Raw genomic sequence first — 14,749 nt, 5'->3', positions numbered from 1 at the left:
TGGCTGCTCACCTGCAGCTCTGTGGGATGGGCACAGGGATAAGGGTGAGGGTTCCTGGATTTAGTTTATTCAGGATGGCTTCATTTACCCTACCGCATGTTGCTCTTGCCTTGCTATTGCATGTGAGTCTTCACCTTAAGAGTTTTGTGTTAACACTTGCTCAGCATAGGTGGAGTCTTTGAGAAGCACTATTACATTTTTGAGGGGTCGTTAGCAGGCGCCTGTGAAGCAAATTGTTTTCCTAAGGGCTTGGCTGAATTTGGATGGGTTTTTACACAGATAATCAGGGCAATTCGTCGAGTTTCAGGCCTTACAATGGCCAGAATGCAAATATTCATGAGGAGGGTGGGACGCATCTTGTGCTCTTAGTTACTCTTTTCCTGTCTGCTTGTCGTGATACCTTCTGTAGCTCCTGCAGCCTCTGACATGTGTGTACACACCACAGCATCCCGAGCCAACCTTTCCTTGCCTCTCACTGACTTTTTTTTCCTGTGTTGCTGCTACATCTCTTGCACATCTCGGCAGCTCACCAGCAGTGCTTTTTGCTCAGCATTAATTTGGGGCAGCTTGGTTTTTTATCTCCTCTGTGCAAGGAAATCAGTGCACCTGGTAAAGGCAGCGTGGGCCGGGTAGTCTGTTCCTGTGGCTTGTGTCACAAAAGATCCCAAAAGATGGGAGGAAGGTTTCTGCTTAGCTTATGAATCCCTAAGATATACTGTGATCTAAACCGATAGATCCTCTTCTTGAACCCAAGAGTTCAGCTCTAAAGTGCGAATTCCTGTAACTTAAGGTCTGCATAGCTCTTGTTCTGAGCATGGAGTGAGGGGTCTCAGCGAGGTGTCTCTCCATGGACACCATTTTTAGGGAGGAGGGGAAGGAAGCCTTATCACCCATTTCAGCACAGCAGGATTTATGGAGTTTTGCCTGTATCTAAGTGTAACTTCATCTGCCATTGATTGTATTTACTTAAGGGAATATGATTTTGCTTCTATCCCTCTGTGCACCAGGGATCAGCAGTTTGAGCAGTTACTCAAAAACAAATTGGACTAAATTAGTAAATGCTTCCAGAGACTTAGTCTGCAAAATTGTGCTGGGCTACATGGCTGTTTTTTAATTGTGTAGTGGGATTGTACTTTGCTCCACCAAGATAACACTTGTTAAATAAATGAAATTTTCAGTTTTGAAGGCAATTTACAGTTCCAGCAGGTTTTGCAATTTTCAAGGTTGATATCAGAGTTACACTTAAAACTACATAATACTTACCTCCGTCTGTATTTTACTGTCTGCAGAATGTTTCCCTCTGTATACACTTGAGCAGAAAATTGTTTTACCTGCTTAATACTCTTGGACCTCATTTCTGATGACTGATTTTTCTAGAATTGGAAGAAGGGTCTGTATTTGCAACTTAGTTGGTTTGCTCATATATTAAGTATATAGCTAACATGATGCTGCACAGAGTTTTGTAGGATGTGTTTCAAGTTCTGTTTGTAATCTGGCTTTTGCAATTCAGGCTGCCCCTTTAGTTCCTGAAATAGAAGCCTGTGCTAAAGCACTGCCATTAACTGTCATGACTGATGGTGATACATCTGTAGTGTACTTATCAGATTGCAAATTAACTCACAGCCACACAAAACAACCCACTCAAAATTCCTCTTTTTGTTGGCAGTCTCAGTGGATTTGGAGGATTTGAAGGGCCATGGCCAGGATTCATTTGTTTTGGTCATGTAAATAAGAGACTTTTGTGATTGCTTGACAGTTAAAAAGTTAGAAGTCTGTTTGGCATGAAAGTAAAACAACAATAGAAATAGGTCTCAGTTTCTTTCGGATTTTTAGCCCTTAAGGATTCATCTAATCACCAGATGTTCCCAGTTTTACTTAAAACACCGATATAACTGGAGGTTTTATGATTTAAGGGATAAGTAGCCCCATGAAGTGCTTCAGAAGTTAACTGTATATATTTTTTTAGTGTGAATAGGCATTGCTGCTCATTTCTAGGAATGACTTAGATACAGCTGTGACATGGATTGGCTGGATGCCTTCTGCATATGTATTTTAGCTATATATACACTTGATGTAAAAACAGACCAAACAAAAACCAATAATTTTAAATCAGACTGATTAATCTGTTAAGTGTTTTAAATCTGTTTCCTTCATACTTCCAGGATGAAAATTGATTTGGAATCATATGCTTTATATCACTAACATGTGCTGTAAAATTACTTTAAAGTTTGGGTTTTTTCGTCTTTGTTAAGCATGTTCTAAGTATTTTCACAAAATCCCCTGACCTGCCATTCAGCTTTTTTTCCTAAGTGTGCACATTATGATTGGTTACCCAAACTTTTTTTGACTATTAAAACACAAGTAACTTTTTACCAGTCAGTCTGCAGTAAATAAATGGGTTTGAGGCCCTTTAGAAGGGAAGGTGTGCCTGAGCACTGCTAATACAAGTTTGGCCAGGAGAGAAGAAATGTATCCTGGCTGTGAACAAGAAATACCACCTGCCTTGAGAGGAACTTGATGGGCTCTTTTGCTAGGTGAGTTTCACAGTTCATATGCAGTAGGTCTGCAAGGCATTCCTAATGATACAGGGGTGTTTCAGGCATGCTTGAATTTGGTGTTTGGGACAGATTATATGGGTGGCCCTTCCTCAAGCCAAACTGCTGCTGCTGGGTACTACTGCTGCTAATAATAATAATAACTGAGTCATTACCGTGTTGCTCATTGACCAGCTGCATTAATATACTTTTTTGTATTTAATTAATATAAAAATATTGGAATCCTGGTGTGTGTACCTCTGTAAACAGTACTGCATGGATCTCAATTGCTTGTCAGCTTCCATGCAGAATTTTTGGAACTGGCTCTGTCAGAAGACTCCCAAATCTGTTTGAAACGTCTGGCTTAGGCAGCCTGCTACCCTAGTGCACGCGGGGCAGATGTGGTCATGGAACTGGATGTTTGCTGTGACATTCTTGTCCCAGAGCTGCAGCAGTTTAGCCTCCGTCAGCACTGCTGACAGCTCATGTGCTGATGGAGCTACTCTGGCCTCCTTTCATTAACCAGAAACTTCTTCTCTAATATACTCAAGAAATGTGTGAAGTTAGAAGTCATATTTGGGAGCAGCCTGAGACTTCTCTATGCGTGTAGGACTTGTTGGTGGGTGGCTTTCTGAATCTTCCTGTGTTTAAATGCCATATCTTTGAAAAGAATAGAAACCTTTGCATTCCCACAGTGTGAAAATATGTACATACGCATAATCTCATTAGTTCAAGTAAGGATTTGTAAATATTTATTTGTGCTGGTTAATCCAATTTTTGTAATATATCTATAAAATGCAAACATTTATATCAGGCAATATTTCTAATATTCACAATTTGTAGATGGGATTTGCAATGTGAGCTCTGTAGAAATGCCTTTTGGGGGAAAGACTGCTGGAACATAAATTTTTTCAGGCTAAATGCGGTTCCCACTGCTCACACTGAAGTCAGACTGATACGTGGTTAAGGCAGTGATAAATTTGGTCTTGCATTTATTTTTCATTTCTGAAGAAATACCAAACACTGTGGAGGTGAATTAGTCTTGAACTGGATTATTATTAGGATGTATCTCTTGTGGAACAGAAAGGTTGAAATGCTGCAAAAAGAATAAAAAGGAGCCTTGAGTTTGACTGCTTCACAGTGCATATGTCATGCTTGTGCAGTTGACAGTGCTCTCTCATGCTTTGTCATGTTTTTCTCCAGGACAAGACTTAGGGCATGTGGTTTATCATTCACAACACTTCTTTACCACATAGGAAATTAGAAAGTGGTTGTGTGATTTGCTATTTAATTATCTGAATGCAACTGATATTGCCAGAGTCTGTAAAAGAAGTTTTTCTGTATTTCAGCCTTGTTTCCATTTTATCCTGTGATTGATTAATGTGGTATAAGTTGCTGTTTAATTATGTTTTGCCTTTTAAAAGAGACTAGAGAAAATGCAGTAAAAGAAATTGAGATTTTGTGAGAAAGCATGTAGCAATTTAGAAGTGCTCAACATTAAGTAGTTGTTACAATTGTTCACTGAAAGTCACTCTGACAACAGCACAAACCCAAATTTTTCAGTGCAGTAAAGTCCTGGAAAAGGTAAGGGCTGTTGATGAAGAAGGAAATCCACGCCTGCTGAAGTGTTTGATCAAAGCACCCACAGGATCTAGATTTAATTTCTGACCCTGTTACAGATTTCTGCTTAATACTGGAAAATATTATCATGCAGCTACGTAGGGGAGCAGAAGTAAGATTGTAAAAAGAGTTTTAGTTCTCCTGTGTCTATTTCTGAGCTTAAAGATGACAAATGATTTTATGTAATTAGTGAGGGAAGAAATGCTAAAAGTCCTCTTGGGTTGTCTGAAAAGACTTTGTGTGGAATACTTAGTTTTCCAGTCTGTCAGAGTTCTTTTTGCACAGAGACTCAGAAGGTGTGACACATGAATTATCAATTGAAATGTATTTAATCAGATTGTTAATTGTAGGTATTAATTTTGAGTTTTCACACATTTGTTATTCAGACTAGTTTTGTGAAATTACTGATATTTACAATCATATTAGTTGTTAAGGACCCTAGGGTAAGCAGTATTTAATTCAGACGAAACTTAATTATGTTACACTGGGGATGTACTTGAATTGATTTTGGGATCCAGCTTTGTCAAACATGGGATTACAGTTTTCTAAAATTCCAAAATGCAGGTTTCACTATTGTGAGGCTATGTATTATTTGCCATCTTACCCTTCTTGATTGTTTTTTATTTGCTGTTTTTATAAGTTTTATAAAATTACAGTGGTTTTGTACATTATTTAGAAGTGTATTAAAAATAAAAGTGATGTTTTCTTTCGAAAGAAATAAATGCATATTATTTCAAACTTCTCAGTGCTGTCTGCATGAGGGGAGTGAACAATCACAGGGTTGCTGAAGATCTGGAGTAGCTTTTTTCCTGTCATTCTTTCCCAGGTTTTTTTGCACATTCTAAGTTTGTATTTTTTAACAGTAAGTTTTCTTCCATGACTGCTATTACAAAGTTTATTCCATTTCCTATTAATCATCCTCTAAGAATAATTTAGGAGTTTCTGCTACTGTCAGTGCAGGTTTTTGTTTTTTTTTTTTCTCCAGCAGTACAGTGGTACAGTTGTTCTTTAAATGACAAATTGCTGCTGGAGTTCCCAAGTGCCCCAACCCCCCTTTCTGCTCCAGAGCAGCCTTGCCATGCCCTCTACCAGCTCTTCCCTTGCTTTTCAGTTGCCTCAATCCCACCTGGTGTTTTCCAGTTGCTTGATTCCTAGTTTTTAGTGGAGATTCCTGTTTCCAGTTGCTTGATTGAGTTTGCATAAAAACCTTTCTTCTAACATTACATCTTTTCCCCGAAATAAGTGATAGCACCCAGAAGATTCTATTTGCTTAAGTGTTAGTGGAGGGAAAAGTACAACAGGTGCTCTCTACATAGGCAACTTGATGAACTCTTAATGAAAAATCTTTTGCTTTTAACCATCTTTTTCCCTCATCCCATGCTTTCGGTTTCCAAGTGTTGAGAATTCAATGTGTGCCTGAGAGTATTTTTTTCTGTTCAGATAGTTTGCAAGGGGTGGTGGTTTGTTTTGTTTTGTTTTTTTTTTTTAATAAGATTTGCACCTCTGTGCCCTGCTGGATGGCTGCTGAAGGTAGCAGTGTTAGAGGGGAAGTGTCTGCCTGTGCTCAGACATTCTTTTCAGCCCAGAGATTTTCTGTCAAATTTTTTTGCATCAGGCTGATTTTTTGTGAGAAGTGTTTTAACCATCTAAAAGAATGGTGAGATTTTTCTCTGCATGGATACCATAGACATGTTTTGGTGACTAATCATTTCAGGAATGCAGGATACGTTACTGTCCTTGTGAAAGTCTGCCCAAATATCGTCATTGATGTGCCTTTCAAAATTGACAGTTGCAACTTGCGTATGATCTGTGAAGATTTGCAAGAGTTCACAAAGTCAAGTCTCGAGTTTTCACTTCAGTGAGTACTTCGTGACTGAGCCTGTAGCTGTCTTCTGTAAGACAGCTCTTGAGATGAAGCAGAATCCACGTGTCAATCTTGTCCAGCTGCTATGCAGGCCCCACCCCAGGGTTCCTGGCTTTTCCTAAAAATGGATGCTTTCAGCTGCTTTTAACTAATGAGCTGCAATATTTGAAGTGGGTAAAGGAAATCTTCTCTCCTAGGTTTTTACTGACAGAACTCCTGGCAGACAGGAGATTTAAAGAAAAAAACTTACTGATGCAAATGCAGAGGAGTAAAAGCAATGATGTGGATTAGGGAAAGAAGCTGGTGAGATTCATACTGAAAAAACGATGGAGACAAATTTGATGGAAGCTGAGGAGAAAACAGAAGAGAGTGACTGAAGTGGAGGCAAGGAAGAGATTTGAGTTTGATGAAAGCCAGCTGGTTTTGAAAAAGCAAAGCAAATTAAAAAATGTTAGAAGGGTAGATGATACACAAACAGTAAGGTGATACTGCTGTAAATGTATACATTATTGAAATGATTATCAGAGAGCAGGTGAAGTTGGAAGGACTTTCAGGAATTATCTGGTTCAGGCTTGAGCAAGGCAAGTCGCATTTTCCCAGGTTGTCCAGGGCTATGTCAAGTTGCTTTGAACCTCTACAAGGATGGAGAGTCCATACCCTGTCTTGGCAATTTATTCCTGTATTTGACTACTCTTATGCTGTAGCATCATTCTTTCTGATAGATTGACCCTTTTCTCTGCAACACAGACCAATTCTACATCTTTCCTACATCTTTCCAGCCCTGTCTGGCTAGTCAGTGTTCTCCACTGGGGAGAAAGAGGAGAGTCTGGAAGGGAGCAGCACATCCATTTTCAGCTGAGGGTTCTCTTCCCTGCACAGCAGAGTGACAGAGCAAAGCTGCTGTTTCCCTGCAGAGGAGTGGAAGCTGGGGGCTGCTGTTTGGGAGGACTCCAGTGCTCCAGCCTCTTGTGGGGGATGTACTTCCAAGGTGGGTCTGAACATGAACTGTTGACACAGAGGCAGGAAGGGGATAGACAGTGGTGTGAGGGAGTCATAGAAAAGACCAATAGCAAGAGAAGACCTGGGGACTAGTTGCAGAAGGAGTTGGTGTGGGCATGGAAGTGTTTTATGTTATTCTTATAAGAAGGATGGGATTGTATCTGGGAAGAGGTATATCCTGGAAATGTGGTGTTGTGATAGGATTGAAGAAGAAAATTGGTGCTTCAAGGAGGAGGGATGGAGCTGGGGATAAGGAACTTAGTGGAAGGATAGAAGATTGAGAAAAAGATGTGCTGGAAGTGACCATTGCAAGGAGCTAGAATTGAGACAAATAGACTGCATTGCTGCTGAGTTCTTGTGTGAGATTTTATGATTGTCCAGATCCTCTGGAACAGAAAGTTGTAGATGTTGTGTGTGCAGTAGTTCCCTTCATTCAGTTTTCAGTGTGTGAGGGTTGATAGCCCTGCTACAGTAACAAACATTGTGAAACAATTTAAATACTGTTGCTCCTGCAGCCCTTGAATTTATCTGGCATTAGCTTTCTTTTCCTTCCAAAGTAGCTACTCACCCCTTGAGCAATTAGTTCTGCTCAGACTCTCTGAACTCTGCAGCTGTCTGCATGGACTGGCTCCCTCGCTGCTGCCCAAAGGTGAGAGAAGAGCCGCGAGTTCTGGAGGAAAGCAGATGATACTAAAGTTGTTGGGCATCTTAAAAGATACTTTGTCTAAGAGGGGGAATACTTGTCAAGTAGACCCGAGCTGAAAGGCCTTTGAGGTGCAGCAGTCTGCTGGAATTGTTTCAGTCTCTCGTTCAAGTGGACACCTGTGGTTGTGAAGCCCTTCTTCTCTGCTGTGTGAAATGGTGTAGCTGTTTTGCAGCCTGCTTCCAAGAGGTGTCCTGAAAACTGAGGGCATGGAAAATGCTGACAATACAGAGCTCTGTCAGTCAGAGGACAGCCAGCCTCTGGGCACCACTAGCACATAATACCAGAATTTATTAATTTAACTTGCTACAAGATGGCAGTACCTCCAGAAGAGCAGCCCTTGAAAACTGGGCTGGATAAAACTCCTTTTGCTATTAGTTTCTTTGGGTTTTGGGGTGGGGTTTTTTGTTGTTTTTTGGGGGGTTTGTTTGTTTGTTTTGTTTTGGGTTGTTTTTTTGGGTTTTGTTTTGTTTTGTTTTAACTGCAGCGGTTTTCTGATCTTATTTGCTGCACAGTACATGCATGCTGGGCTGCTTTGCTTCCATGCCTGCTTTGTCTGACTCTGTAGCTACACCACAATTGATTTTTGGTTTGTGAGCCAACTGCTTTTTAAATAAAAGTTTTCTGTCTGTTTTGAGATGGGGGATGAAAAATGAGTAGTAGGAAAAGAAGTTACTTTTCCAAACTCAGAGTTATGGACATGGCAGAGGAAGAGGTGTTGAATTCAGGATCTCCTATATCCTCATACAATTCCTTCTCTAGATTATAGTATACAAACAAACTTTGCTATTTATTTTTCTTCAGAGACATCTATATAAATGCAATTTAGTCTGGATGGCTTCTCCTTTTCTTGTGTGTTACGTCTCTTTTAGAGGCTTCATTTTCTGTAAAAGCTTCTTTTCCTGAAAAGGATGTTGGGAAGAATTACCCGTCTTCTCTTGGATCTTGAAAATATCCCCTCACACCCATTTTGAATTACGTTTTGGTTTCTGTCTTAATTGTATCTTTTTGATGCCAGTTGTTCAAGGTTCATATTCCTTATTGCAAGCCAGTATTTTAATTTCCTTAATGTTCCAGAGAGAAATTATGAGGACATTTATGCTGGAAGGCATATTTCATACAGAATTATGCACAGATCATTAGTAATGTTTTGGGGGTTTTGTATGATTTTCAATGTGACATATGAAAAAAGCAGGAGGCTTAAAACTTTCCCAAAGATACCCTTGCTTTCCCCTTCCTTTTAAGCTGTATCTGTTCCGTTAACTGGGAATCAGAAACTTAGCCTGCAGCTCTAGGAAAAAGTCTGGATCACCATATACACTTAGATGTATGTGGAAAATACTGCTTGGGTGTAATTTTCAACTACTAAATTAGTGTGGCAACCTTTTTAAATACTGTAGGCACACTGGGGTACCTACATGGTCTAATTTTTTACTCCTTATTCCTTAGTTTTGAAAGCAGTACAGTTTTCTCAGTGGTCTTTGACACTGCTGATGAATTGCTTATTCAAGTGCGGATTTCTGGACTGTAGAGGTAAAAATAGTTAAATGTATTTATAGAGTTAATCATAAATAAAGATTATTTTTCTCAGCCTTGAATTAAAAACCAGCAGGTCATAGAACCACACAAGGATTAAAAGCTGTGATGTGATCTCCCATATTAAAACATGCCTGGGTAAAAATGTGAGTGTGCAAAGGGATGGCTCTATCTGGTTCTGTGATAAACAGTAGTCACTCCTTGATCACTGTCCTTTTGTCTAATTAACACATTTTATCATGGGATACTTCATTATTTTAAAGGACAGATTGTTTTGTTTGGTTGGCTTTTTGTTTGAACAGAAACCCTTCTGGAAAATCTAGGGAAATAGTTAAATTGTTCAGTTAGACTTTTGCAATGTATCATTGTTTTTAAACCTCTTACTGGCACTGGAGAGATCTTTGATTTATACAGATAAAGCCCTGCTGTTGTCATGGGTGAATTGTCAGCTTTATTTCAATTCTGAGGACAAATAGGTATCATTAACCTGTACTGTCATTACCACCATTATTCTTTGTACATTGGTTAAATCATTTATATTTAACTGAAATTCAAATGTGATTTATATTAATATTTATGATTTAATTTTATTAATTCAATGTATCTTAATAAATATAACTATTAATACTTCATAACTGCTACCTGAAGTGCTTAACATCTAAGTTAATTGAGGTAGTAATACTTACCTATTTCAGATAACTTTTATTCCTTCAAAGTATTTTCCAGATAAATCAATAAATTTTTGCATCTATTTTATGCAAAACATAACATAAAACATTTGCATATTTTATACATATATAAGCAAATATATATGCTTTTTAAACATAAAGCATCTGTATAAAAATCTCATTAAACTAAGATTACATAGTTCTGGTTCTGTATTTCAATGTTCTGTTTTTTGGATACTTTCCTTCTAGGTAGACAATGTTATTAGCTCAGATAAATCGAGACTCTCAGGGAATGACGGAATTTTCTGGAGGAGGAATGGAGGCTCAGCACGTGACTCTGTGTCTAACAGAAGCTGTAGCTGTGCAAGGTGAACCTTCAGGTTGAAATACCTCTACGTTATTATGTCTTTTCTCTTTGAAACCCAGATAAAGCACTAAAATTCATGTCCTGTATTCTGAGTTACAAGTCCAACAGAAAACAGTTAACAAAACTTGATTAAAGTCACTGTTTTAATTCTGGATGAAAATTATCTTTTAATTAAGATAATAGAAGTGTAAATGTGCCAAAAATATATGAAATATAAAATCTGACTTTATTCTCTCTGTAGTCTTACTGTTTTATACTTTGTAAATTCAGTTGATATCTAAGTATGTGTTAAGCAACTTGAGTTTTAAAATAGATTAGTGACTTGAAATTGGCATAAACTTGGTGTTTCCTGACAACTTTGTTATGATTACAAACTCTCTCCTAAATCTGCATTTTTAATCTAAATAGTTTTGTGTGTATTAATGACAAGTAGTGTTGTACAAAACACAATTATCAATACAAGTATGTGTCATTATTTCCACTATTGGCTCTGATGATTTAAATCATAGTTCTCTTAAGATCTCAGCTTTGTAATTATTTATTCTGTGACATTTTATTTTTTTAGTTAAGGAAAATAACATTTAGCTGTCATGTTTCCAGAGCAAAATCTTGAATATATGACCCTGGTATGTCTCCCAGGCTCAGAAACCAGAAAGCAAGTAAGAGCTACTTGCTCTTCTTATTTTTCAAACCAATATGCTTTGAGGAGATGTAATAATTTAGGGAAGTCTTTAAGCTGAGATTTCTAGAGTTCCTTATAGTGAACTTTTTTCCCTGCTAGATGGTGACAACTTGGAAAACATGGAAGGTGTAAGTTTGCAAGCAGTTACCCTGGCTGATGGCTCCACTGCTTACATACAGCACAATTCTAAAGGTAGGCAAAGGACTGCAAACTGGTGGCTACTAAAGTGATATTCCCTTTTCTTTACTTTGTAAAGTCAGGCAAAATCTGTACAATGTTTCTGAAGTTCCAATTCCAGTGGGAAATTACACTAGTACCATAAAATAAATGTTTTGGTTTTGCTACTAATAAGATGCAAAAATGAAATTCAGAATGCAAGTCAAACAAAAGTGAGGAGATATTTATGGTTCAAACCCAGATATCAACATTCTGCCTAACAGATAGGACAGCAGACCTTTTCTGGATTTTTAGTCCCAGAATTTTAAAAGGTCTTTACAGTCACACTGTGCTTTCTATTTACCAAACATTATTTCTTGTTGATATTTTATTTATATGTTAATCTAGAAAGTATCAACTGTGTATTAAAACTGTGATGTGTTACAATTAGAATTCTTAAAAATATTCTGTGTATTTCAGATGGTAAATTAATGGATGGCCAAGTGATTCAATTAGAAGATGGTTCTGCTGCTTATGTTCAACATGTACCTATGCCTAAAAGCAGTGAGTGCAATAATACAATAAATGTTATAAAATGATGTATTACTGATAAATATTGATATTAAATAGTTAACAGTCATGATAATAGCTTGATTTCTTCTTTTAATGGAAATAGTCATGAAGAGATCTCTGGTATTTTGTAATCCAAGGTATTTAGTGTTTGATCTTTCCATCTAATGGATTCTTTCAACTCTTGCTGAAGTGCTGTAATTCTTCCTTCTGAGCAGGGGAGAGCCTGCGTCTAGAAGATGGACAAGCAGTTCAGCTGGAAGATGGAACTACGGCATTTATTCATCACACCTCAAAAGGTAACTGTTTTGTCAAGTGGGATTTATTACATCAGTGTTCAGCAGAACTTCAGTAGTATAAAATAGGATACTCTCTAAAAATAATCATCTTAATGGGATTCCCAGTGTGAATTACTTGTTGCTTTAACTTTGACATCTGAAAATTGCTGAAATGCTACTGCTTCAATTCTTTCCTTTGGCTTCATGTAACAGTTAAAATGTAATCAAACCCAGTGTATTTCACTATTTATTTAGCCCAGGATCACATGAAGGTGAGTATGTATCTTTAGGTTGTAGGGCAGAATATGTGACAGCTGACAGTCAAGAATGCAAATACAGTTATTCCAGATGATAACTTACGTTTCTGCAGGAGATGATTACACTAATCTTGGAAATAGTATCGCTTCTCTAGAAAAAGTGATCAAATATATATTTTAAGTTCGTTTAAACCGGTGTGACAATTGTATTTTACAATCAACAACAGTAAGAGGAAAGAATGTGATAGAGAATTTTTTTTGTTAAAAGTAGTTTTATGTTTTGTGTTTCTTCTTAAAATGTGAGATCTATGAATTCTAAAATCTGAAGTAATGATATCAGTAGATCTCTTATATTATTTTCATTTTATTATAAGAGAATTTGAAATAGAAAGCATATTTGTGTTACTGATTTCCTTTGTAAATAAAGCTAGATCAATGTAAATTTTTTGGTAGTTTTGTAGTTATAAAAATTAAACTATGTGAGGTGTTTTCTTGAAAACAAATTCTTGTGTTATTCATAGTATTATTTGAAGTGTTTATGTTTCTCTTGTATTTCATATGTGTGCACGACTTCAGGAGACACTTCCTGGAGAGCAGTAGTTGTTCATGTAACACCTTGCTGCTCCTTTCAGAATCCTAACCCTTTGCAATATCCTTCCTCAGACAGTTATGACCAGAGTGCACTGCAAGCTGTGCAGCTGGAGGATGGAACCACTGCCTACATCCACCACACAGTGCAGATGCCACAGTCAGACACTATTTTAGCCATCCAGGCTGATGGCACAGTGGCAGGACTGCACACAGGAGATGCTGCCATCGACCCAGACACCATCAGTGCTTTGGAGCAGTATGCAGCCAAGGTACTCTGCAAGGCATTTTCTCTGTCCATCATGTCCTAATGTGCAGCACAATATATCTGGCAGCACAAGCCAATTGTCAGTTAAGAAATAAAATTGTATTGGAGAGAGTCTCAGACTCCTAGATGAGAGAACACCAAATTGTCATGACAATGCTTCACTGTCATGAGCAGCTCTGGTGTGTAGTGTTGCATAAAAAGGAGAAAAGATTAAACACTGAACTGGAGTCAGATTTAGAAGGCCATTTTGACAGCCAAATGATAATCTTGTCTATACTGCAGCATTGCAAAGGAGTCTATTGAAAGGACACTGTTTGGAAAGAAGAACACAGTTAAGTTATTCCTGTTCAGGCACTATTGCTGGATTAATTTTTTTTCCTGAATGAGAAGAGTATAGCCTGGTGTACTGAGCAAGAGCAACACATGGCATAAAATGTAGAAAAGTCAATTAGACAGTTACTGAGTTCAGAAAAAAAACTTCTTTGATCCATATTTTCAATAGTAAAAATGCAGTAGGATGCACAAAATTCATGTTGTTCACTTTACTGGACTTCTGTAAAGCATGATGTAAGTATGGGTGAAGCAATTCCCATGACTCTGTAGTTAAGCACTGTCCCAGTTGCTGGATAATTGTCATCAGTGCTTGTATTGCTGTGGAAAAAGAGCAGAATATATTTTAAAGTCTGTCCTCTTAATGTCACCAAGAGTTGTCAAAACTTGGGAGGCCAGTTAGGATAATTAAATAGCTTATTCTCTATTCTTCTCATTATGCTTCTGTCTGTTAGAATTGAGAGATCCTAAGGCAGGCAGTCAAATTGTGTAGTGATGCTGTGCTTAACATTTCATGAACTAAAAGGTAATTCAGTGTTAGTTGAGCTGTAATCACAAGCTTTTACACATTCCATAGGTACTGTCTAATTTAGATTAAATCAATCACAACTTTGCCTTTCTTAACCAGCAGTTTTGTTAGTCATAATTTCTGATAGGCTTCTGTTTTGAGAAGGTGAAGAAGAAGCAGAAGAAATGCAAATAAATTTGCATTTTCTTCCTATTTAACTCAACGTGGATTTTTTAACTCTGTAATGTGAGATTGTTTTTTGTAGTGCACTTGTGCTTTAGTTCAGGAAAAAATGGTTTTCTTTTAGAGCTTTCATCTCAGAACCTTATTCTGAGTGGTACTGCTGGAACCTTTAGGGGACAGTCAGTAGAAGTGAGTTTCCAAGCACTACATCTGGTTTATGTACAAAACCAAATATTAGCTCAATGCTTTGAACCTTGCATCTTTCTTAAAACAAGAAATGTGGTTTTGTGATTCTTCTCCATGTCCATGTACACTTCATAGTGAGGCAAGGTACACTTTTCATAGCTGGTGTTACAGACACTTTGAAAAAGGTACAGGAAGAAAGTAAATACATGTGTTAAGTATATGATAGGATTTTATGAAATGTTAAGTAGTCCAAAGAAGAATAGTCATTGGCTTGTCATTGGCTGCACCAGTTTCAGAGCTGGGGAACATCAGGTGAAACACATATGGGATGGGTTCAAGAAGAGTGATGATGCTTTTCCAAACAGCTTGAAGTTAAGCACTGCTTGTAGGGTATTGTGGACACTTAATATGTCTTTGGACTCAAGGAGTAATTAGATAAATTCATAGAAGAA

At 37.7% G+C, this 14,749-nt stretch overlaps 1 protein-coding gene across 9 annotated transcripts in view; it reads left to right on the top strand.

The window, feature by feature from the left end:
* ZNF143 (zinc finger protein 143) overlaps positions 1–14,749 on the top strand; it is a 43,412-nt gene that overhangs the window by 2,044 nt on the left and 26,619 nt on the right. For 2 of the 9 annotated variants that reach the window (XR_009277103.1, XM_058834027.1), the window contains exons 2-6: positions 10,174–10,304; positions 11,073–11,165; positions 11,610–11,693; positions 11,918–11,998; positions 12,898–13,094. Coding sequence is in view for 8 of the 9 variants with exons in the window: in XM_058834027.1 (XP_058690010.1) it covers positions 10,181–10,304; positions 11,073–11,165; positions 11,610–11,693; positions 11,918–11,998; positions 12,898–13,094 (579 nt within the window). In the remaining variant the exon portion in view is untranslated. Of the gene's footprint in view, positions 1–6,797; positions 7,007–9,169; positions 9,254–10,173; positions 10,305–11,072; positions 11,166–11,609; positions 11,694–11,917; positions 11,999–12,897; positions 13,095–14,749 lie in introns of those variants that run through there. The other 7 variants (XM_058834055.1, XM_058834070.1, XM_058834049.1 and 4 more) reach the window with 7 other exon arrangements.

Source organism: Poecile atricapillus, chromosome 1 (assembly GCF_030490865.1).
Source record: "Poecile atricapillus isolate bPoeAtr1 chromosome 1, bPoeAtr1.hap1, whole genome shotgun sequence".
NCBI lineage: Eukaryota > Metazoa > Chordata > Aves > Passeriformes > Paridae > Poecile > Poecile atricapillus.
This window is presented reverse-complemented; position numbering and strand designations above follow the sequence as displayed.